The sequence below is a fragment of the Penicillium arizonense genome (genome assembly GCF_001773325.1).
Source record: "Penicillium arizonense strain CBS 141311 chromosome Unknown PENARI_contig017, whole genome shotgun sequence".
Lineage (NCBI taxonomy): Eukaryota > Fungi > Ascomycota > Eurotiomycetes > Eurotiales > Aspergillaceae > Penicillium > Penicillium arizonense.
Window position 1 is genome coordinate 55,359 of NW_019173294.1, and position 22,303 is coordinate 77,661.

The 22,303-nt window shown below is 50.0% G+C and overlaps 6 protein-coding genes across 6 annotated transcripts; 4 read left to right on the plus strand and 2 right to left on the minus strand.

Moving 5' to 3' along the window:
• Positions 1–961: 961 nt before the first annotated feature.
• Positions 962–2,947, minus strand: PENARI_c017G00027 (uncharacterized protein; the record flags this gene model as incomplete). The annotated part of the gene is made up of 1 exon (XM_022634216.1): positions 962–2,947. The coding sequence occupies one exon, from the start codon at positions 2,945–2,947 to the stop codon at positions 962–964; it is 1,986 nt and encodes a 661-aa protein (XP_022485905.1).
• A 1,716-nt stretch (positions 2,948–4,663) lies between these two features.
• On the plus strand, positions 4,664–6,213 carry PENARI_c017G07079 (uncharacterized protein; the record flags this gene model as incomplete). The annotated part of the gene is made up of 7 exons (XM_022634357.1): positions 4,664–4,702; positions 4,761–4,895; positions 5,133–5,196; positions 5,251–5,620; positions 5,803–5,877; positions 5,918–6,023; positions 6,076–6,213. The coding sequence occupies 7 exons, from the start codon at positions 4,664–4,666 to the stop codon at positions 6,211–6,213; spliced, it is 927 nt and encodes a 308-aa protein (XP_022485750.1).
• A 919-nt stretch (positions 6,214–7,132) lies between these two features.
• On the minus strand, positions 7,133–10,264 carry PENARI_c017G05869 (uncharacterized protein; the record flags this gene model as incomplete). Its single annotated transcript, XM_022634331.1, has 2 exons — positions 7,133–10,165; positions 10,247–10,264. 2 exons carry the CDS (start codon positions 10,262–10,264, stop codon positions 7,133–7,135), a joined length of 3,051 nt encoding a protein of 1,016 aa, XP_022485870.1.
• Positions 10,265–13,732: 3,468 nt separating this feature from the next.
• On the plus strand, positions 13,733–16,347 carry PENARI_c017G00469 (putative AAA family ATPase GCN20; the record flags this gene model as incomplete). The annotated part of the gene is made up of 8 exons (XM_022634225.1): positions 13,733–13,795; positions 13,849–14,574; positions 14,626–14,706; positions 14,760–15,063; positions 15,113–15,286; positions 15,335–15,421; positions 15,471–15,939; positions 15,996–16,347. The coding sequence occupies 8 exons, from the start codon at positions 13,733–13,735 to the stop codon at positions 16,345–16,347; spliced, it is 2,256 nt and encodes a 751-aa protein (XP_022485692.1).
• A 423-nt stretch (positions 16,348–16,770) lies between these two features.
• On the plus strand, positions 16,771–18,568 carry PENARI_c017G09372 (putative MFS myo-inositol transporter; the record flags this gene model as incomplete). Its single annotated transcript, XM_022634395.1, has 3 exons — positions 16,771–16,961; positions 17,044–17,340; positions 17,428–18,568. 3 exons carry the CDS (start codon positions 16,771–16,773, stop codon positions 18,566–18,568), a joined length of 1,629 nt encoding a protein of 542 aa, XP_022485724.1.
• Positions 18,569–18,922: 354 nt separating this feature from the next.
• Positions 18,923–20,498, plus strand: PENARI_c017G02691 (uncharacterized protein; the record flags this gene model as incomplete). Its single annotated transcript, XM_022634271.1, has 5 exons — positions 18,923–19,048; positions 19,103–19,519; positions 19,579–19,879; positions 19,941–20,041; positions 20,100–20,498. The coding sequence occupies 5 exons, from the start codon at positions 18,923–18,925 to the stop codon at positions 20,496–20,498; spliced, it is 1,344 nt and encodes a 447-aa protein (XP_022485757.1).
• Between the last annotated feature and the right edge of the window lie 1,805 nt (positions 20,499–22,303).

Consider the following 22,303-nt stretch of genomic DNA (forward strand, 5'->3'; position numbering starts at 1 on the left):
CGAGAATCGTATGCTGAGTGGATTCAACAGTCAAAATTGAAACCGGACTGAATAACGAAAGACTATAATGAACGCGTTTAAAGAAGGACTGGGTTATGGTCGGAGGCTCAGGGGGTGTGTGGGGGGGAAGGAATATCGGCGATATCGCAATCGGAGCGAAAAGAAGAAAAAGCAAAGGCAAAAGCAGAGAAAAGAAAAGAAAAGAAGAGGAGAAGAAGAAGTAGGACTCACAATCTCAGGCTGTAGCCATGGGAGAGAGGGAGATGTGTGTGGGAGAGGAGGAAGAAGTGGGAAGTGGAGAACCCGTACGATTGCAGCGTATGCACATTCTTAGCGGTAAGAATAGATCTTCGTTTTAATTACTTGCACTCACTTTGAGAGAGTTGCAGTTGCAGTTGCAGTTGCATCCCGCATGCAGTAGTCAACAGTCAACAAACACCTGCTTATGGTAATCCCTTGATGTAACTGTCATATCCCCCCTGCGATCATAGGGCTCATGGCTATTTTCCATCTGAGATTTCCCGAGAATACAGAGAGACTCAGGCCTACCGCGGGTGAGCAAGGGAGAGACTGGGCCCGGGGACATTGCCCCATCCGTTGCTCCAGTAAGAAAGACGCATCGCTTCGGCTTGATGATGCGCATTGTCTTGGCCCACTCTTCGCTTCAACGGTCTATTAAAAGGAAGGAAATGGTGAACTCCTATCCGGTTTTTCAGTACAATACCGTATTCCCCCGAGTCTAGACACTTTTAATCTTAAGATCTAACATATGTACAGCCCACCGGGCAGAAGAAGTGAAATTGCAATCTATTTACGCCGGTAGATCTCCAGTAAAAGAAAAGATAAGATCCCAGAGGCAACCCCAGATGAAAGGGAAAAAAAAAAGACACAAAAGAAGATCATCACATGCTCCTATACAAGGTCCAAAAACAGAGTCATGACAAAAGACTGAACCCGTCTATTATTTATTGTTATTCAAATCCCAGTGCGGACGCAGGCTGGTCATCAAATCATCCTTGGTGCCGACCGTGTCCGCCGGCAAGCGACTGATGCGGTAGTTGCCCATGCGGATATTGTTCATGTGGGTATTTGAAACACCAGTCCGGTTACTGCGGATACTACCAGCATCGCTGCCGGCGCCCTCGTTCTTGAAACGTGGCGGGGGTACGAAGTCCAGGTTCGTGTACGTTCCAGACTTCCGCAGAGCGTGTGGGCTGGGCATGACGGCGAGCTCATCAAAGGCAGAGGCCAGCGGGGTGTGCGCACGCACAGCTGGGCTATAAGGTCGCATGCCACCGGTAGGCGTCTCGGGGCGACCCGCACGCTGGTCGCGGAAGCCGTTTGCGGGAGCAAAGTCCACAGCGGACATGAGAGATTCATCTCTTAGCATGTGAGGAGTGGGAAGAACCTGAAGCGGTGCCGGAGGGGGCATCGGCTTCCGGGGAGCTCTGGGACCAGGCATACGCCCGGAGGCAGAGGAGAAAGCCCGGGGCCCGGATGCAGACGAGAAGGAACGAGGGCCAGGGGAGAAGCCATTGAAGCCTGCAGAGTTCGTGGCCTGATGACGAGCGGCTCCCTGGAAGCGTGGAGGAGCACGCGGCGGCGGCGTCATAGCACGACGGGTCACCGGCTCAGCGAAGGGAGCCGGTGCGGCATCAAAGTAGTCGCCAGTGACTGGGTCATAGACGAAACCACCGTCCTCATAGAACTCAGGCCCGAAGTCTTCGTAATATGTGGTCTCCCGGCCAGTCTTGCTCTCATCGAAGTACTCCTTGTAGAAGGAGCGAATCCGATTGGCACGCTGCTCAGGGTTGTCTGCAGGGTCTTCTGGGGGCAGCGGACGCAATCCGAGAGTCATCCGGCGGGTGTCGCGGTGTTCATCATATGGCTTGTCCAGGTTTTGAGGCTCCTCTGGGAGTTCGGGGTGCTTGTTTTCATAGCTTGGGACATCATGATGTCCATCCGTGGCATGGACGTTGACCGGAGGAATCATGAGCTCCGACTTGCGATCATCACCATAGTCACTACTGGTAACATCGCTGGCCGGCAGGGAAATACGAGGAACCTGCGATGCCGTCTGGCCGTGCCCAGAGTCGTGTGGTGATTGCGAAGGCTCAGGTAGCGGGAAGTTCAGGCGTTCTTCAGGCGCACTAGCATGGTTTGTCTCGGTCTCGAATCCGAAATGGAGACTGGGGGTAGAATCCAGGTGAGGCAGCTCCGGGGATGTGAAATCCCGGTCAGTTGTGGCACTGCCAGGGGCCATACTGTGTTCCTGTGCAACAGGGGCCGGAGGAGTCACACCGGGAACCGGGCCAAGGAAATCCTTGCGCTGATTCACGGGGCTACCTCTGTGAGATTCAGTGGGGGAGCTATAAATCGGCGGGGAAGAGCGAGACATCCTCTGGGCATTCCTAAGAAGACCCGAGTCAGGCTCATCAGCAGCTCCATATCGGGTTGGCGAACCGCCAAAGCTAGAGGCATCATCTCGATGTCCCCTAGGGAAGGACCGAACGGAGCCATTGTCCCCCAGAAATGTGGCGGGGCGGTACTTGTCATCATCTATTGAACGAGAAATGGAGTGTAGAGAGTCCCGGGAGCTCTTCATGCCCGGGGGGATCAGATAAGGGCCCACGTCGAGAGACAGGCCCTTGGTGTGGTTGGGTTCTGACATCGGGGGCATGGCTCCAGGGCCTCTCCTCTGTGTAGCCGGTCCAACTGTATCCATTCCAAAATCGAGTGATTTATGTTTATCGTTTGCATCTTCCCGTAGAAGTTTCTTGACATGTCTTCGGTGAAGCACAATCAGAACGATAATGGCACACAGGATGGGAAGACCTGCACCAAGCACGACTGGCAAGACGGTCGTGGTCATGTTACTGGTAGGCTTTTCTCCATTTGTCGAGCCAGATGCTGATGACTCCGGAGCTCGCGCCACGAGAGACGGCATTGTAGCTAAAGGTGTGGTACTAGGGACCAAAAATGGCAGGCGATGCGAAGGGACGACATCCCGGCGAACCGGGGGGGCATGCCTCATCACCAAGCCGGCATGGTGAGCATGAGACATAGTCGAAGCCGGTCTGGAGGGCGTGATCAACACGGTAATGGCGAAAGCCGATCAGATGGTGCTCGTCATTGAAGTTCAACACAGTATAAAAAGGAGTGGAAGGGTCACACTAGCCAAACTAGAGACAATAAAGAGTGAACGGGGGACGAAGTCCTCAAAAAGAGCGGCGGCCAGCAGCCAAAAGTGTGGAAACGAGAGATGGGAAGAAGAAAAGAGGAGAAAGTGAGATGAGTTCTAGAATATGGGGCCCTAAGCACACAGTCAAATTAACTTACCGTTCTCCGCATCCCCCTGAGCTCTTACTGTAATACATATGTACTTCTTAATTTAGTACTCCGTATGGAGTACTCTGTACAGCCTCCTTATTTTCTTTTGTTTATTGTCTGATCTTCCCTTTCCTCTCTGCAGCAAGCAAGGTGAATTCTGAGACCTCAGTACGGAGTAGATAGGGGGCCTCAGCGGCGTGCACCAATCACCGAGCGGCTGCCCCTGAACCGTCGAAATTACGAAGTATACACTAATGTATCCTCACTGTAAGGGCCCAAGGGCGTCTTTTCAATACTCCACCAAGCCTTCCTTCTGATTCTGCTTGGCTATGCTTATAGTCATGGTAGTTATAGTTAACGTTATAGTTGTTTCGTATTCGGGTATAATAATGGTCCTTATAGGGATCCTCTATATGTCGACTCCTTTAATTCGAGACGCCGGCGTGGCCCCGTCATTCCCAAGCCCTGCCCCCTCCCCAATGAAACGCAGATAACGGATGAGTTAATGTTAATGTGCTGTACCTGTCGCATCCCCACGTGAGACATTCCCCTCCAAGTCTATATAGCTGTTACATTGGTGATTTTTGTTTTCACAGAGCTCAAGCTCTCCAACTATTATTCTGTGGGAAGCAGTATTTCTTGGCAAAGGTACTTTTGTTTGATACGTAATTAGATAAGAGCGTTTTTAATAGTTAGTTAAGTTAGTTAGCGTGCCGAGTGCCTGTGGTGCCCGGACTAGTGACTAGTGAATAGCTAATAAATCAGAATGCCTAGATTCCATTCTATGCCTGGTGAGCTTCGTTATATATCAACTTTTCCCAATGGCATTTGAGGATCTGTCTTGACGGATACAGCCATGTTTGTCTTCAAACCAATAGTGTATATATATCCTGGCGAGTACGATGATAGAACGTCTTTCCATTGAAACCCCACAACCTCTCTCGTCGTTGTTTCCTTTTTAATCAATATATTATACTATCAAACACGTATAGTTCAGCTTCCATGTGAGGACATTGGAACTATCAAGGTGAGATATACGTGATTACCATCCCTCCTCAATCTCATCAGTTGGATCATCAAATTCATCATCTCACGATGTAATTGACTAGATGACCCGAGTCTAGACGGCACAAACCTAGCGCAACGTCGGCCTAGAACGACACCCAACGGCCCTTAGTCGAATTGCAACCCAGCGCAGCCAACACAATGCAACAGTAGGCGCTGGGCTCAACCGAGTGTCACTGAAACCACTACCGGAATTTGGAGTTAGCAAGTCATATCTTCCGAATCTTCCGGAGAAGGAAGATTATCTAGTCGAATTTGCAGGGCCCCGATGATCCCTTGTATCCTAAAATTGGCCGACAAAGAAGAAGTAAGTAATTAGGGTTGTTCTCACCCATAAATCATAAACACTAACACAACTTATCAAGGGTCCTCACGGCTGTGATGCCCGCATTTACAACATTCAACGCCACATTCACCAGCAGCATATATTCCACCGGCATCTCGGTGATATCACAAGAGTTCAATGTTTCCACCGAAGTTGGCACGTTGGGACTGTCTTTGTATGTGCTTAGATTTGCGACAGGTCCAATCTTTTGGGCACCGTTCTCCGAGCTTCAGGGTCGACGTCTCGCAGTTTTGATTGCCGTGTTCGGCTTCGTATTGTTTCAATTCGCCGTTACAACAGCGAAAGACCTCCAAACCATCATATTATGCCGATTCTTTAAGGGTTCCTCGGAGCAGTCCAATTGCCGTCGTGGCAGCTGTTTTCTCCGATATTTTTAACAACTGCACTAGAGGGCTTGCTATCACAACTCTTCGCCACGACTATCTTCATCGGCCCATTGCTAGCATCGACTATCGGTGGTTTCATCGTACAAAGCTATTTAGGCTCGCGATAGACAGTGTACCTCACAGGCATAATAGGCGCGGCAGCTCTAATCATCGATGCCCTCTTTATGAACGAGACATTTCCACCTGTTTTCCTGATCGAAAAAGCTAACGAGCTCCGCCAACGCACGAAAAACTGGGGCATTTATGTTATACAAGAGAAAATCGAGATCGCTCTAGGCGAGCTTCTTCGAAAGAATTTCAGTCGAGCCCTAATGTTCCTTTTCACAGAGCCAATAGTGCTATGTCTTAACATCTACATAGAATTTCTCTATGGCCTGCTATACCTCTTCCTAACCGCGTACCCCATCGTATTCCAAAGAATCCACGGCTTTGAAAAGGGTGTCAGTGGTCTTCCATACCTGGGTCTTATCATTGGAGAGTTCATTGGCGGGTTGTGCATTCCCTGCGTACAGCCCTTGTATAATCGAAAATTGGACGGCAACTACGGTATCCCGATCCCTAAGTGGCGTCTACCACCTGCAATACTAGAGATTGTGGCTTTTTTAGGGGGATGGTCTTGGTTTGGATGGTCTAGATTCACGGCTAAATTCACTGGATTGTACCGACCGCATATAGGGTCTTGACCGGATCTTGGCTGTTCAGTATCTTCCTCCAAGCGTTGAACTATATTGTGGATGCATACCTTCTATTGTGAGTATTCTCTCCTTAAGTATACTTATTAACATGTTAGATCACGACTCAAAGTTGCTTCTACTAGTGCTGCCTCTGCATTAGCTGCAAATAGCATCTTGCGGTCTTCAGCTGGTGCAGGCTTTCCTCTCTTCGTAACCTACATGGTGAGTAGCGAGACCAGAGACCGGAGTGAAACATCATTGATATCAAGGACAGTTCAACGGACCAGGTGTAAATTGGGCTGGGACCCTGCTCGGCTGTGTAGCAGCGGCTCTGATTCCAATTCCTATATCATTATATCTCTATGGTGACCTGATTCGAGCGAAGAGCAAGTTCGCTACACAGACTATGTGATGACAACGAAGGCTCATACCAATGAAGAGATAGCGTAAGCTTGGGAATTGATATAGCTTACAGTTTTCTCGAAGCAACCAAGTGAAAAACGGCGAAACAAAGGCATAATTCTGATAGAGTACACTTCTCTCAGTACATGGGCGGCGTTGATGTATATAACTTTTTCAATTGATTAGGCAAGATATTGAGACTGTTGAGCATCTGCTTGACCTTCATATACTGTATCTCTAACCAAAGCGTGTTTTGTACTATCCGTTCACCTTCACTGTGCGTAGACGAGAGACAGTCCGGTTACTTCCAAGGCTACCTTGCGAGAAAAATTGGATATTAAACTTTTTTTCTTTCATTTTTGCATTAGACTATAGTGCAAATGCATAAGAAGACTTCTCTCCCCAGTTAGTTTAATCATCACATGGTTGGGTTCAGGGCTTTTCATCTAGTATGGGACTTCGTGTGAAAACATAATCAGTGCAGGTCCGCCTTAACAAGGAATCCTCCGTGATTAATACAGCACAATTAAAAGATATGAGCTGCGCAAATATGAGACATGATTGAAAGGAATGAGAAGACTGAACAAAAGCTGGAAAGGTCGTGAGCCCGGGGGTTTGGGACAGACTCGGATGTGTGGGCTACACACAGCGTAATTGAAATAGCAAGGAAAAGGTGGTGGCAATGTACATTGGGGTGAGAGTTGTACATGAGAAAGGAAAAGGAAAGCCATGGCGCTTTTGATCACATCGTGTGACAGAGATGAGGTTCTCCGAGGGTATGCAAAGGGGCGAGACCAACGGTGAACCACCGAGACATTAAAAGAATAAAGGAGATGCTCATGCAAACGATCTTCGGGTCGTTTCATCTGATGCTGGGGAATCGTGGAGAGATATGGTGACAGGAGAGAAAAAAGAAATCAGAGAAATTATTACAAGTCGGCGAGAGCAGCTTCAAAGCTGGCAAGGTCGTCGTGAGATGGTTTGTCGAAGATGCGCCGAAACGGGGGGTCTTGTGGAAAGACGTTCTGGGGGCTGGTTGCAACCCCCTCTGCTTTGCGAATGACTTCCTTCAGCGCACGCGTCACAACACCAGCTCGAACCACCAAATCTTTCAACGAAGACGTGTCGAATGGCAGTTTCTGAGCACGCGGTGCAATCTCTAGAGGTTTATCACCAGGCTGCAGGATATCAAGCACAGATTGGGACTTAGGCGAGTCTTTGGCAAGCTGAGTGAGGGGCGAGTGAGTTTCACGCTCACGCTGCGGTACATCGTTCCATGAGACTTCGCTGTTACGCTTGGAAGATGCATGGAGACCTTCATCTTCTGATTCGTCGAAGCTGAATGTGAGAGATGAAGGAGATCCTGGAGGTGAGCGATGCTCTTCTTCGTCATCAATAGTAGCAAGGTTCACAATCCCCTCTGCTTCTTTCCACAATTCACTGGAAGGTCCGCTGACAAGATCCAAGACATTTGCCTGGTGCCGGAGACGCTTCAATTCTTCCACGAGCAGCGTCAATTCCTGAACCTGTCCGAATTGACCGCGAAGACTGGCTTGGCGTTCCAGAATGGCTTTCGGAACAGTCATGCTTTGACGAATAGTCTCTGGTTCAGAGACCTGAGTGCTTTCGGCCGTGGGTGTATCCTCGGACTCGTCGAAATCGAAATCGCTATCCCAGTCTTCGCTGACGCCTTTACTGCCCAAGCCCCAGGTGCCGAACTTCCCAGATGTTTGACGTGAGTCACTGGTGGGAATGTCACTCACAACGGGGACACTCTGACTGCGAAGGTGGACGGTGGAAGGTGCTTTCCGGCAAACAGCACGACTGCTTCTATCAACAACATTTGCTTGCTTTCCATGCATGGTTCTGGGACGCGTTTCGGAGTCCGACGTTTCACGATCAGGACGTGACTGTTCAGACCAGTCGAAGATGTTTGTCTTTTTGTTCACATCTGAGTTGGACCCGTCTACCATCGATCCGAAGCCCTTGGCCGAACTCAGGCCAGAGTTGGGATGTTCGGCGAATTTGGACAACGCAAGCGACAAAGGCGACTGAACCGCACTGTCTGATTCGCCAGGCAATGCCCCAATCATGCTGAGGGCGTCTTCATCAGGCGCATCGGCCAAAACTGATGAGTTATCAACCATTGGGACCTGAGTCAAAGGGGGAGAGGCCAGAAATGAATCAGTAAAAAGTTGAGGATCCCGTTCCAAAGACCTCGCGGCGAAAGTACCCCGCGGCAGAAGAGTCTCTAAGGTCGTGACTTCTTCATTGGCCAAACTCGTGCCTGCTTTGTCAAACATCGTCTCAATCCGAAGGCCCTTCAGTCCGCTGCTTGTGGTTTCGCGTGTGCGGACTGAGTCCCAATAATCACTCATGATGTCGGTTTCATAATCATCGCATGATGTAAACACCCTGGTATCATCGGAACCGATTATGGTGGAAGATGGGTCTGACCCTGAAACTGAGAAACCCTTGGGACGACGGCGGAGAGAGTAAGGCTGGCCATTGGGACGAGACGCCCGCTGCCAGGCAGAAAGTGCCACTGCATCCGAGGTTACTGGATCCAAGCCGGACCGAGATCCCAAGCCAATGTTGTAGTCTTGAGAGACTGATCGTGGCACAACTTGAGAACGTCTTTCCAAAGCTGAAAGAGCCCCTCCCGGTTGCGACACAGGATGTGGGCGACGGAAGACATTCGGATCGGTGATATTACGCCGTTGCTCGGGGTCCGGGGTTGGGACGGCGACAATCCTCTCCGACGTGGACAGTTCTGACTGAGGGATGGAAAACGTGCGCCCTTTCACACGCTTCAGAGAACCACCCCTAGGTCGTCCCAGAATCGGAACACCAGAGCCGGTGACGGTGTTGGCAATGACGGTCTGCTTTTGTTCAGCATCATTAAAAGAGTACGAGTGCCTGTGATTGGGGTTCTCCGCTGGCTCGAGAACGAGTTCAGAAGCAGGCTCCGGGGTGGCTGCCTGAAATGGGTTGCGGAATTCGACCGGGGTATTAGGCAATGACTGATCCTCTCGGGGCAAAGCAGTGTTGACGGCGACATCAGAGGCGAGAATCAATACCGGAAGAGCGCTCTGATCAGACGTAATCTGGCGAACACTTTGAACTTTCGGGGCGATTGATGTTGAGAACCTGCGCGAGAGTCTCTCAGCCAACTTACCAGCCCCGGGAAGGAAAAATGACGCCCATTGTTTCTTCTTATCAAGCTCGAATTCCTCGATCGCTGGTGATTCAACAGGAAGATTTTTGGGGAAGCAATCTTCGAAATCTGAAGCCAAAGGAAGGCGCATCGACTCTGATCTCTGGTGACTCGTGGTTGGCCTGCGCAGCGCAGATGGCGAAGACCCGGAGATGGTCTGCGATCCAAGAGGATGTGTGTTGGTGTGCTGCGATGCCGGACGCTTCACCAACTTGTTCGGGGCCCTTCGCTGATTCGGCGGGCGAGGAAAGGTTGGGCTTGCTGATCCATTGAACGACGGAGTGACTGGACTACTCGCGGTCGGGCTCTCGGTCTGGAACGAGGCCATTGACAAGCGCCGCAGCCAACCAGTGGATGGTCGCCGGACGTGGCCAGTTTGCGAGTCTGTTGATTCATGTTCCGGAATTTGCAGTGGAGGCGCTGTGAAAGTTTGACCCCGACGACGGCGTCTTACAGCGCTGAAGGACAAGGATGCCCGCCGAAGATCTGGTTGATATTGGTTCCCATACGCGCTATCTGCCAAACTTTGTTCCTTTTCAGCTCGCCACTCGGCTGCCACACTTGTCCGTGGTGGTAAAGCTGACTTCGGGCGAGCATCAATGGACGTCTTTGCGGTATGTTGAGGGAGGAGAGGGTGATCTTGAGAGAGGGTCTTGCGCCGGAAGAGACTCGGCTTCTGACTTCGTTCTGCGCGCCCGAGCGCGAGGCCGGTGGGTGCTATACCGACAGTGCTTAACGCACATAACTAAGGGTCATTGTCAGTAAACATGTCTTGCAAGGACCGGAGTGGTGACCAGTAATCCCAGATTGATCAACCCTGGCTTACCGTTGATACGTAATCCATCTTCAGAGGGCGCGGAAGAGAGTGACAAGCACCCCGACACTCAGCTCCAGGTCGAACAACTTTGTGAATGACATTCCAGTAGAATGCGCATATGAGGGGAAGCTAACGAGCGAGATAGGGAGGAGTGTTAATGCGGTGGGCAGGAAATCCCTCAACTAGGCCGCGATGAGCGGAACAAATGAAAAACAAAAACGACCATCGACTCAGGCAAAAAAGACGTTAAGCCCAGCTCCTTCAAAGGAGAGAGAAAGAAGAAAGGAGCGATATGATGGGGGGGAAGAACCATGGGACGGAAAACAACAACAAAACTCGGGGATTATCAGCTCCCGCCCTGGACTCACGCTAGGAGAGATCAATAAATTCCCCCTCCTTGAACCCTTGAGCAATCCATATATCCTGATTCCTGATTCTTGTTCTTAATTCTTTTTGAAACAGACGAGTGCACAGTGCAGAGTGCAGTTCCCCTGATTAGACTTCAATTGACCTACTCCGTCTACGTCTACGTCTAGAGTACGGCTACATGTACGCCAATCTGCATGGAAATACCCCGGCAAAAGCACACCAAACAGCACTAGCCCACCATGCGGGTGTTATTGCAAATGCAAAGATTAGGATGCTGGCCTGTCATCCCTTGCGGCTCACATCGCATTGGCGTCATAGTCCAGACTTTTTCGAGGAAACGGCGAAGTCCGTGAAGGGCCGCAAGTGGCTCAGCGAGCTGGGAAATGGAGACCCGAAAAAGCCATGCGATCCAGAATTCCCCACACATCTGGTTTCGGCTGGCTAGGATCGCTTCTTCGGCCCCCTAGCCTGACTAGCTTAGATCGCAAGGGCCCCGGGGCCGATCGGAGTCCACTGGTTTCCTGCCATGAACTGTTGTCCGAGGTAGAACCATGGCTCACACGTTCAAAGGATGTTCAGGAGCTATACTTTATGTGGGAGGTCGCCCTCAAACTATCTGTCCAGGGGTCATTGAACAAAGTTTTCTCGGTCCACATCGCTGGCTTCTGGAAGATACAGTTGATCTGTCCAAAAGAAGCGAGACGAGCGAGATGAGCGAGATGCAAGGTCTCTCTCAGCAAGCTTATATGACTTCAACGTTGTCCATGGTGATGCAAAGTGCTTTATGTTCATGACCTGCGCCCCGGAACTGATCTTCGATCCAAATTGACCTGTTCGCTTCGCAAATTAAGCCAGAAATAGCCAGGAGAATCAGCTCCAGGTTTGATTGTTTTGATATCGTCATGCACTCCACTTTGCAAATGAAAATGGAAAACTCGTGGGTCGCCCACCGGCCTGAATCGGTTCTTACTGCCGGATCTGTGCCGCTTCTGTTGCGGGTACGTGGCACTCAACTGTCATGGCGTGTCAAATGAGAGCTGAGAGTGGGGGAAGCCATCGTGTTTCATCTTTCAAAAGCTGTTTAATTTTTTTCTCTTTTTCCGAGCTCAATCTTTCCAGCGATCAGGCCGACACTCCGAAGCCCTGAGTCAAACCTTGTCGCTCGCTTGACAGATCGACATATACTATCATTCGGGAAGGTCAATTTGGCGCTACAGGGATTGGTCTCCTTGGCTTAGCTTCGGCCAAGTCGAATCTCTCTGGAGTGCAAATGCCAAATTACCTGTGGACCTATGGATTTCAATGCTCAGATCTATTCTTGCTCAGGGTTACACCCCAAGCGGCTCGAAAATAAATCTGCCAATATCCGTTATACCGGTCTCAACTGTGTCATACATGCAGGTCAGCACATTCCCTGCACCACTTGATGATCTTTGAATGCTCTGGGCGAATGATTGGCTTGTCACCGCTTGGCGGGCTATTCCCAAAACATAGACCCAAACAAAGATCGTCACTTTGGCTTTGGGGCTCAACTCTCGGCCTTTAGGATGCAGGCAACTCGTGCTCCCATGCCTGCAAGAGTTTTGTGATGAGTATCCTGCATATCTGGCGGTCGAGGCGGTTAAACGTCACCCTGACAGGTTCGCGTGCTGGATTTCACTACCTTTGCACTCGTTCGATCTCGGTCTCGGTTCACTTCATTATGCTAATCACATGCAATCGCTCCGACATGAAACTACATGTACTTATGAAACACTCTGCACGCTTCAACAAGTGCCTATAACCTAGGTGAGGGTTTCACTAGGGTCCAGTTGATGAGTATACTGGAGTGGCTGGCCACACCTTTTCATTTTGCGACCGCCCGTTTTGATATAGTGTCTTCGGCTGCAGCTGGATTGTCTTTGAGTAAGGGTGGAGAGCGGTCAACTCTGCATGCTCCACCTCACCTTTTCAAGGTAAGATCATGCTCACCGTCTCAAAACCTGACATTGCTCTACAATCAATGATCAGGGAGACGGAGAAGCTGCAACCAAATGGTACGCGATAATATGTCATTTGTCACCCCCAAGGACTTCATCTCCAGGGACTAATCTTAAGTCGTGTGACATCGGGTGATTTGGCCCCTGTTTCCTGCAGATGTGTATAGCACAAACACCCACATGTGATTCAAAACTTGACTGCCTGTCCACCACCTTGTTTTGTTGACTTGGACTTTGTTGAAAGGAGGTCATTGTGGTTTAATTACGGAAATTGAACACTATTGAAAACAGCTAAACTATGATCAAGTTCGTTCCGATTCTGAAATTGATGAGTCCTTATAGATCGATCCGTTGGCCCATTCACCGTGACGGCTCCGGGAGGCCAGCACTCAGAAGCCATTGACCTCACAAAAAGCGGTCTTCTGGGACTGAGATGTAATTTCTACATACCAAGATAAGTGGTCTCAGGATTCACCACACGAATGTACCCAAACAGCGGATTAGGAATACACAATACACATATCGGAGTCGACAATTCCAGATATCTCACATTACGCCTCTAAGGATGATCGCTAACCACAACTCAGATATTGACAACTAGAAATATCAGAAGGGTATTCAACCTCTATGCATTTCGCCGATTAAATTTGTGGAATGCATCGGGAAGTTAACCAAGTAGTCAAACACTGTTCTAGGTGCCTTCACCTACCTTGGGACATGCCAATTCTGAAGTAGCATACCTGTCATGCTGTTGGACATGCCTTTGACATTCTGTTAGTTCCTTCGCCTTGCTGGCTTGATGTTCTTTTCTTACTATTTCCATGCTTTCATGCCTCCTATATGGCCTTCTCATGTCACAATTTACCGATAATGTCAACCACACACCTATTAGATATGAAATGTACTACAAATCAGACAAGAGCCCGTCTAGCTCAGTACTAAACAAATAATAAACTCGAGACTGAAAGAGAAGCTCGACATCAATACATGAAAATTATAGATCGAGCCTCACGTGATCTTATCGATAACACACATCCAAAAAGCCCACTCTATCATGGGGACCTCACAACAAGAAATCCACGCTCGACTTGTACTAGAGGTCCCAGGTTGTCGCCGGAGTGAGTCACATTCACCTGAACCTGAAACCATGGAGTCTCAAATCCAGGCGCAAATCCCTGGTATCGACCATGTCGTCTCCGACTACGCTGTGGTATGTATTTGCATGCGCGAGGGGAAATGTGAATGAAGCTGACCGTTTGATAGGGCTACCTGACCCATGCCGCAAACCTTTACGTCGAAGATACCAGCGGCCAGTCCCCACTGTCAGAAGCTGCCGAAGCCGTTACCGAGCTTCTGGTCTCCGCTTCTGGAGATTTCTCCCCGCAAAACTACGAGACGATTGGCAACTTAGTCGCGAAATTCATCACGGGCCTCAGCTCCGCTGACGGCGTTGATGCCGAGCAGAGACAAATGCCCTTCAGGGCTAAGAAGCTGGACCAGGCCATCAATGTTGGCGCACAGCGGAACATGTCCTCGACCCTGGGATTGACTGGAAACACTGTCGACCTGGAATCAGCCAATGCTAGAAAGGTCGAGTCCAAGGTGGACAAGAAAAAGCTCGAGAAGGCCGAACGTAAGATTCGTGCCAAGCAGGACAAGAAGCAGATGAAGAACGTTACCTACGAGTCCTCCCGCTTGCTCAACCAGCCGGATGAGACTATGTCATACGAGGAGTTCTTCATGGCTGTCAACCCTCTTCAACTGGGCTCTGACTCCCAGGCCAAGAGCAAGGACATCAAGCTGGATAACATCGATATCTCCATCAGTGGCCTGCGTATCCTGACGGATGCTGCCTTCACACTCGCCTACGGTCGTCGTTATGGTCTCGTTGGCCAGAACGGTATCGGTAAATCTACACTTTTGCGCGCTTTAAGTCGCAGAGAAATCCCCATTCCCACTCACGTTTCAATTCTTCACGTCGAGCAAGAGGTATATCTGATTCAATCTCCTTGCGTTTGCTGTTACTAACTGTCTACATAGATTACTGGTGATGATACACCTGCTTTGCAGGCAGTCCTGGATGCGGATGTGTGGCGGAAGCACCTCCTCGGAGAGCAAGCGGTTAGTCAACCCCCAATACATTATTACGATACGTTTACTAATTGACATCACAGAAAATCTCGAAACAATTGGCCGAGCTCGAAGAAGAGAGATCCTCGATGGCAGACACCTCCCAGGATGCTGCTAGACTTGACGAGCAACGTGAAGGCTTGGATATCACTTTGAGTGATATTTACAGCAAACTTTCTGAAATGGAATCGGACAAGGCCGAGTCCCGTGCGGCTAGTATCTTGGCTGGTCTTGGTTTCTCCCAAGAACGCCAGCAGTACCCGACCAAGACCTTCTCTGGAGGTTGGAGAATGCGTCTGTCCCTGGCGAGAGCACTTTTCTGCGAGCCCGATTTGCTCTTGCTGGACGGTATGTTTTACTGCCTCTATTGAACGAGTAGCCTACTGACTGTTCATAGAACCGTCGAACATGTTGGACGTTCCGTCTATTACTTTCCTTTCGAATTACCTCCAGGGGTACCCCAGCACAGTCCTTGTGGTCTCTCACGATCGTGCATTCTTGAACGAAGTCGCTACGGATATTATTCACCAACATTCCGAGAGACTGGACTACTACAGGGGTGCTAACTTCGGTAAGTAATACTAGATCAAGGCATCTGAAACCTTCTAACATTTCATAGAATCCTTCTACGCAACCAAGGAGGAGCGTCGGAAGACCGCTAAGCGCGAATATGAGAAGCAAATGGCCGAGAGAGCACACTTGCAAGGTTTGTGACGCCGCGTGCTGTCATACGAGCTGTACTAACGATTTATCAGCGTTTATTGACAAATTCCGATACAATGCTGCGAAATCTTCCGAAGCCCAGTCAAGAATCAAGAAACTTGAGCGTATGCCAGTCCTTGAAGCTCCGGAAAGCGAATACACCGTCCACTTCGCATTCCCCGAGGTCGAGAAGCTCTCACCCCCTATTGTCCAGATGTCCGAAGTTTGCTTCGGTTACACCAAGGACAAACCTCTTCTCAAGAATGTCGATCTGGATGTCCAGCTTGACTCGCGTATTGGAATTGTCGGACCTAATGGTGCTGGTAAGACTACGGTGCTGAAGCTACTCACCAATCAGCTCGAACCCACATCCGGTCTTATCTCTACCAACTCAAGACTGCGCATTGGATTTTTTGCCCAGCATCACGTCGACGCTCTGGACATGACAACCAGTGCAGTAGGCTTCATGACTAAGACTTATCCCGGAAAGACCGACGAAGAGTACCGGAGACACCTGGGCGCGTAAGTCAACTCTTAACCCCTTTGCCCACATCCCAGTCACTAATATGTTCTCATAGCTTTGGTATCACTGGTACAACTGGTCTTCAGCGCATGGGACTTCTGTCTGGAGGTCAGAAATCGCGTGTGGCCTTTGCTTGCCTGTCATTGACCAATCCTCACATTCTTGTTCTTGACGAACCTTCTAACCACTTGGATATTGAGGGTATGGATGCTCTGTCAGATGCGCTCCGCAAGTTCGAGGGAGGTGTTGTGATGGTTTCCCACGATGTGACCATGTTGCAGAATGTTTGCACCAGTCTCTGGGTCTGCGATGGTGGTACTGTGCACAAGTTTGACGGCACAGTCAATGCTTACAAGAAGAGGATCACTGAGCAGGCTGATGCTGCTGGTGTTGTGGCTAAGCACTAAGGGGAGATACATGTACAGTGTAGTATCAAGAAAAAAATATGAATTCCATCTTCAACGAGCTACGCCAACATAGAACAGACAATTGTGTAACCGGTTTGTCAATTCTGTGCATGAGATATATGCATGTACAGTCATAGGCCATAAGCCCTTTCCCGCTACCACTCTTATACAATCTACATGGGTAAACCATATAACTTGAGGCACTCGAACATGTGTAAAAAAGAAGGTGAAAAAAAGAGAAGCCAAAGCAGAGCGAATGCCACTGTATACACATTTATGATTCCATAGATGTCGGCATTCCGGAACCCGATTTCCGCCTTCTTATCGGCTTATCGTAGCCCCAGACGTCACTTGAAACATTGGACATTCCCCTGATAGAATCTAGGAGCTGATTTCAGTTCTCTGGAAATAGAGCCTTAGAATATGACAGACGCAGATGAACTAGACAACTCGGGTTCCAACGCGCCCTTACTCGCCCCCGCCTACACTCCCGACCATGACCATGAAGACCATGGCAACGAGGGCCTGGCCTCCGAGCTGGAATACTCAGGGGGCTGGTTCATATGGGCGTTGACCTTTTCAGCAGGAATTAGTGGGCTCCTCTTTGGATATGAGTATGCTCCATACTCCGGCAGACGCCTTGTTGCGGCTCCATTGTTCTACCGGATAGCGGCTAACAGTTGTTTGAACTTCCAGCACAGGAGTCATTTCCTCAACTTTGGTGACAGTTGGCACGGATCTCTCGAACCGACCATTGACAACACTCGACAAAAGCCTGATCACGTCATGTACGAGCCTGTTCGCATTAATAGCCAGTCCTTTCACCGGAGTGCTGGCAGATAAGCTGGGCCGTCGGAAAGTTATACTTGGCGCAGATGCGTTATTTGCCCTTGGGGCTTTGGTCCAGGCTTCCACAAGCCAGGTTTGGGGTATGATTCTTGGACGGAGTATTGTTGGCCTTGCGGTTGGGAGCGCAAGTGCGGTTACTCCATTGTAAGTTGACTGCAAGTCATGGATTAGGATGAAAGCCATACCATGCGACTGATCACGGAGCAAGATTGCTAATGGGGGAGCCTGCAGGTACATTTCTGAATTGGCACCATCGAACGCAAGAGGAAGACTTGTTACTATTCTCAGTCTGTTCATCACCGGCGGCCAGGTGGTAGCATACATAGTTGGCTGGCTTTTCACCAGTACAACCGGAGGCTGGCGCTGGATCGTGGGCCTCGGAGCATTCCCGGCCTTCTTCCAGCTTGCCATTCTCGCTTTCCTACCCGAGACGCCTCGGTGGTTGGTTCAGGCCGGATTTGGTGTCCGAGCGAAGGCCGTTCTAGTCAAGATTTACCAAGATTGCCCTGGAGGTGACCGCGTGGTTGATCGAGTCTTGCACGATATCAACGGGGAGATTGATGAAGAGGCATTAGAGCTAGGACAGGGTAAAGCTCGTGGTACAAAGCCGCAGTGGTTACACGATACCCTTGAACGGGGGCAGCAGTTATTGCATGGTGGGAACAGGAGAGCATTAATCATCGCGATGATGCTTCAGGGAGTTCAACAACTGTGTGGCTTCAACAGTCTGATGTACTTCTCGGCAACCATCTTCTCGGCTCTATCGTTCTCCTCCCCGACTTTGGTGTCTCTTTCAGTGGCTGTGACAAACTTTATTTTCACGCTTCTTGCATTTGCGCTGATTGACAAGATCGGACGCCGGCGAATCTTGCTTTATTCAATGCCAGTGATGACCGTTGCCCTGGTCATCTGCGCGCTGTCATTCTCTTCCTTGAAGGATGTATGGAATGACCAACCCCCAACGCGACGTGAAGAACCCCCCGATAGTGCCGGTTCTTTTTTGCCCCTTGCTATCCTGTCTTGTCTTACCATATACACTGCGGCTTATGCCTTCGGTCTCGGCAATGTTCCCTGGCAGCAGTCAGAATTGTTCCCTCTGAGCGTGCGCTCGCTGGGCTCATCGTTGGCTACTGCAACTAATTGGGGATCGAACTTTATCATTGGCCTTACCTTCTTACCCATGATGGAATGGATCTCACCCTCGTGGACTTTCCTTCTATATGCACTGGTCTGTGTAGCTGGATGGGTTGCAGTATGGGCAATTTACCCTGAGATGAGTGGACTTGGCCTTGAAGAAGTAAAAGGTCTTTTGTCAGAGGGCTGGGGAGTGAAGGAAAGCCTGCAAAGAAGGCGTGTCGTGCCTCGTGTATAAAGTATCTTCACACTCGACTTGAATAGTATTGAGACATGAACGCACAATCTCATACAGTACAATTTCGCTTGGTCTTCGATTTGATCCCATATTTGAGCTTCGATCAGATATTCGAGATTCGATTTCTCTTAAAACTTGCTCGCCTCAAGGTTCATACTCTAAAACGAGGCAATTCAAAGCGGACCTTTCCTCCTCACTTCATAAACGAGCGCTTGTTTGCCCTCTTTTTTCTTTCCTTCGCATTACGCGCGCTCGTTCGTTCGTCCATTGTCTTTCGTACGTATGCTGGATGACCCAGATACCGGCCCAGACATCATCCCATGAACTATACTAACACGAGCATCAAATAGAACAATGACGTCCAACGTACCTTTATGCGAAAACGACCAAAGCGATGGGCAATTGCCATCCACTACACAGCCAGCTGCCATTCACAACCCTCCTGCTTCTGAAAAAAATATTCTTGGCCTTCCGAACGAGGTAAGTGCATCACCTCATTGTACAGTATATCTTGCTAATCCATCGAACCAATAGATTGTTCAAGAAATTGCCAGCTTCCTTCCAACAGACCACGATGTCCTTCGATTCTCTCGGACATGCAGAGATATGTGGGCCAAAGTGTTCGCCCCGGAGTCAGTTGTCTGGCGAAGCCTATTCACCAGATGCTACGATGTTCCATCTGTCAAAGCCTCGAGCGAGCTCAGGCACGAGTATCAAACTCGTGCCATCGTTCTGAGGGCAAAGTTCAACTTTGCAGAAAAAGAAGACGATCGCCAGTATCTCTGCATGCGAGTTTTGAAAACGATGCTCGAGGAAGCGATCACCGTACATCTTGAACAAGACTGTCACTCCAAGACCCTGGACCGACTTTATGAGTCGCTCAAGTCTATGAACCTTCTCAAGTACCCACGAAAAGAAGGCCCATCTCAGCTTTTCTTCGCCCTCCAGCTGGTACACTTTCTCGTTGTACATTAACAGGGAGCCTTTACTAACATTGTTGTCTGGTATAGTGCTTGACTCCCCTTGCCCTGGACTCGACAGTCACACAGGCATGCCACCGTACCGACTACAACCTCGCTACCCTTTACTCGTTCGCTGAAGAGTTGGGCGAGCCCTACATTGATCATGTTAATCTCGACCTTGAGAAAATGCTGCAAATGAGAAGCTTTTGGCAGCGTCACCTGCTGACCGCATCTGAGCTGACCTACAGCGAGACCTTCGCGTCTCTTCCAGCGTACATGAAGCCCCAGGTTCGAAAGCTCGACCCGGACGATGGCTGCAAACTGAGCACCTCGTGGCTGGGGGTTTATTGTGAGTAACAAATAGCCTCCAAGCATTTGATATATACCGAAAACTGACCCCCTTTAACTAGCTTGCTTGCACCCGCTACCCGAAACTCAGGAGGAATTTGAGCTACTCAACCGGCAAACATGCGCAGACTTGGAGACCCACGTCGATGTGATCGACGTTATGGTAAGTCAAATTCGAACATCGTCACGATATTGTCAGATACCAGACTAAATTTGCCCAGACCCTCAAACTCAAGGTTAAACCCAATGCCGACGTTTTCTGGCCCCAGATCTGCAGAGAGATCATTCCCCTTGTTGGGCCTGAGATTCGCCGCGTGTACTTTGAGGGAAAGCAGAACATTCACGGCATCACTGATGAGGAGGACAACACAATCTTTGGATTCACCGAGGATATCGACGTCACTTACGGGGAATTCAGTGGCTGGACCCGCATTTGCTTCACCATCTGGCAGGGCGACACCAGCGTCAATTATGCTGCATTTCGCACAGCAATGGCGGACGCTGAGTGGGTTCACTCCTACGAGGCCCTGATCATCCCCGGAGGACGAGTGATGCTGGGGCGCTGGGTGGACACGAAGGACCAGACTGGCCGGGGCCCTTTTATTTTCTGGGACGTGTGATGTGTGCCTTCGGGCAATGTCGATTCGGTGCTGTTGCATCGAGGTGTCTCCCGCATATCGGCAGGGGCATGCTGGGAAGGAGAACGATGGGCCAAAAAGAGAGAACGGAGAGAAGAGAGCTAGGTAGGACCATTGAACAGATTGTCGACAATTGCCTTTTGAGATTTGAGTCTAGATTATCGGCTCTGTAGAACCGTTGCAACGTGAAGCAGCGTATCTTTTTGTTTGAAGGTGTAAAGAAATTATGCGTTGAGGAAGGGAATAGATAACATAGAAAAGAAACAACCACTACTCTTCGATATCCTTGACCTTCTCCCACTGGCCCTTGAGGTTCTCCTTCCACAAACTGACCTTGTTGTCGCCTCCACTTACGGCAAGGATGTTGCCGCTGAGACTCCAGCTCACACGCCACAGAACAGTGTCAAACTCGAGTGTTTGGCTGCTCCACTGGCCCGGGTTGGAGGCATCGGAGGTCCAGATACGAACGGTCTTGTCTTGCGAAGCTGAGGCGATGTAGGACTTGGAGAGGATGCTCGGAGACCAGGCCACATCACGGACCCAGTCCGAGTGACCCTCGAGAATTTGAGTAGGGTTGTAAGACTTGGATTCGGCGCTGGAGGATGCAGTCAGTTTATGTGATTAAACACTCTCAGTCAAAAAACATACTTGTAGTCCCAGATCTTGACCAGGTTGTCACTACCACCGGTGACGAACCGGCGCTGTTGACCAGGTCCGGGGTTGGAGCTGATCAGGCTACCGGCAAAGGCGGCGGGAGCCCAGCTAATGGAGTTGACACCCATACCGTGGGCGTGGAAGGTCTGGTGAGTCCAGTTGTTGTCAGAGAACTCGAGCACGCTGACATGGCCATCGGAGGAAGCGCAAGCAAGGAGACATCCGCTCTCATGGGGAGCCCAGGAGACCATGTTCACGGAAGCCGTGTGAAGGGAGAAGTCGAAGACCTTCGTCCATGAGCTGCCACCGGCCGGGGAGGTAGCATTCTGGGGCTGTTCCCGCCAGATCAAGACCTTGCCGTCGTAGGAGGATGAGGCCAGAATTGTGCCAAACTTCGGGTGAGCCTAGAACAAGAGGAAGATACTATTAGTCTGGTTGCGCGATGCAATGACTGGTGTTTGGCGTCACCACTTACCCATGCGACACACCACACTGCGCCCTCGTGACTATTAGGTACCCAAGTCAGCGACCAAATCTTTGGATGCAACGATTCACCAGGCAAGCTCACCCCTTCAGTGTCTCGACGAGACGGTGTGACTCTCCCTCAACCTCAAAGATCTTTATCGTTTTGTCTGAGGAACATGTTGCCAATCTGCGGCCGTAGTAATCCAAGGTGGCATCGTGCTATATTCCAAGGAGCTCAGTCAGCTAAAGCTCCGCATCGGACGGCAACAGCTGTCAATTGGACCTAGTATCCAAGCACATACAATCATCTCCTCGTGCCCTGAGTTCGAGATCACCTGAGCGGAAGCCTGGAGTTTCGTAGGTGTTAGCGAGGCGATTGAGGCATGATCGCAATTGTGCAAAACAAGACACTCACCATTTTGTGATATAAAAAGAGACAAACAATGGAAGTAGAAGAGCGAAGCGGGACCAGAAACTCCCTGTTTGTATGGGCCAAACAACCTGGCCTGAGTCCGCTTATCCTTATCGTGCTGACTCAGGGCACGTGATGAGTCCGGGGCCTCGGTCGAGCATCGGCAACCCCACGCTCTCTGGTTGTCTTCTGATCTTCTCATCTATCTTCACTATATTCGCTCTTTGTTTTCTGCCTACCGGAGTACCTTAGCCCC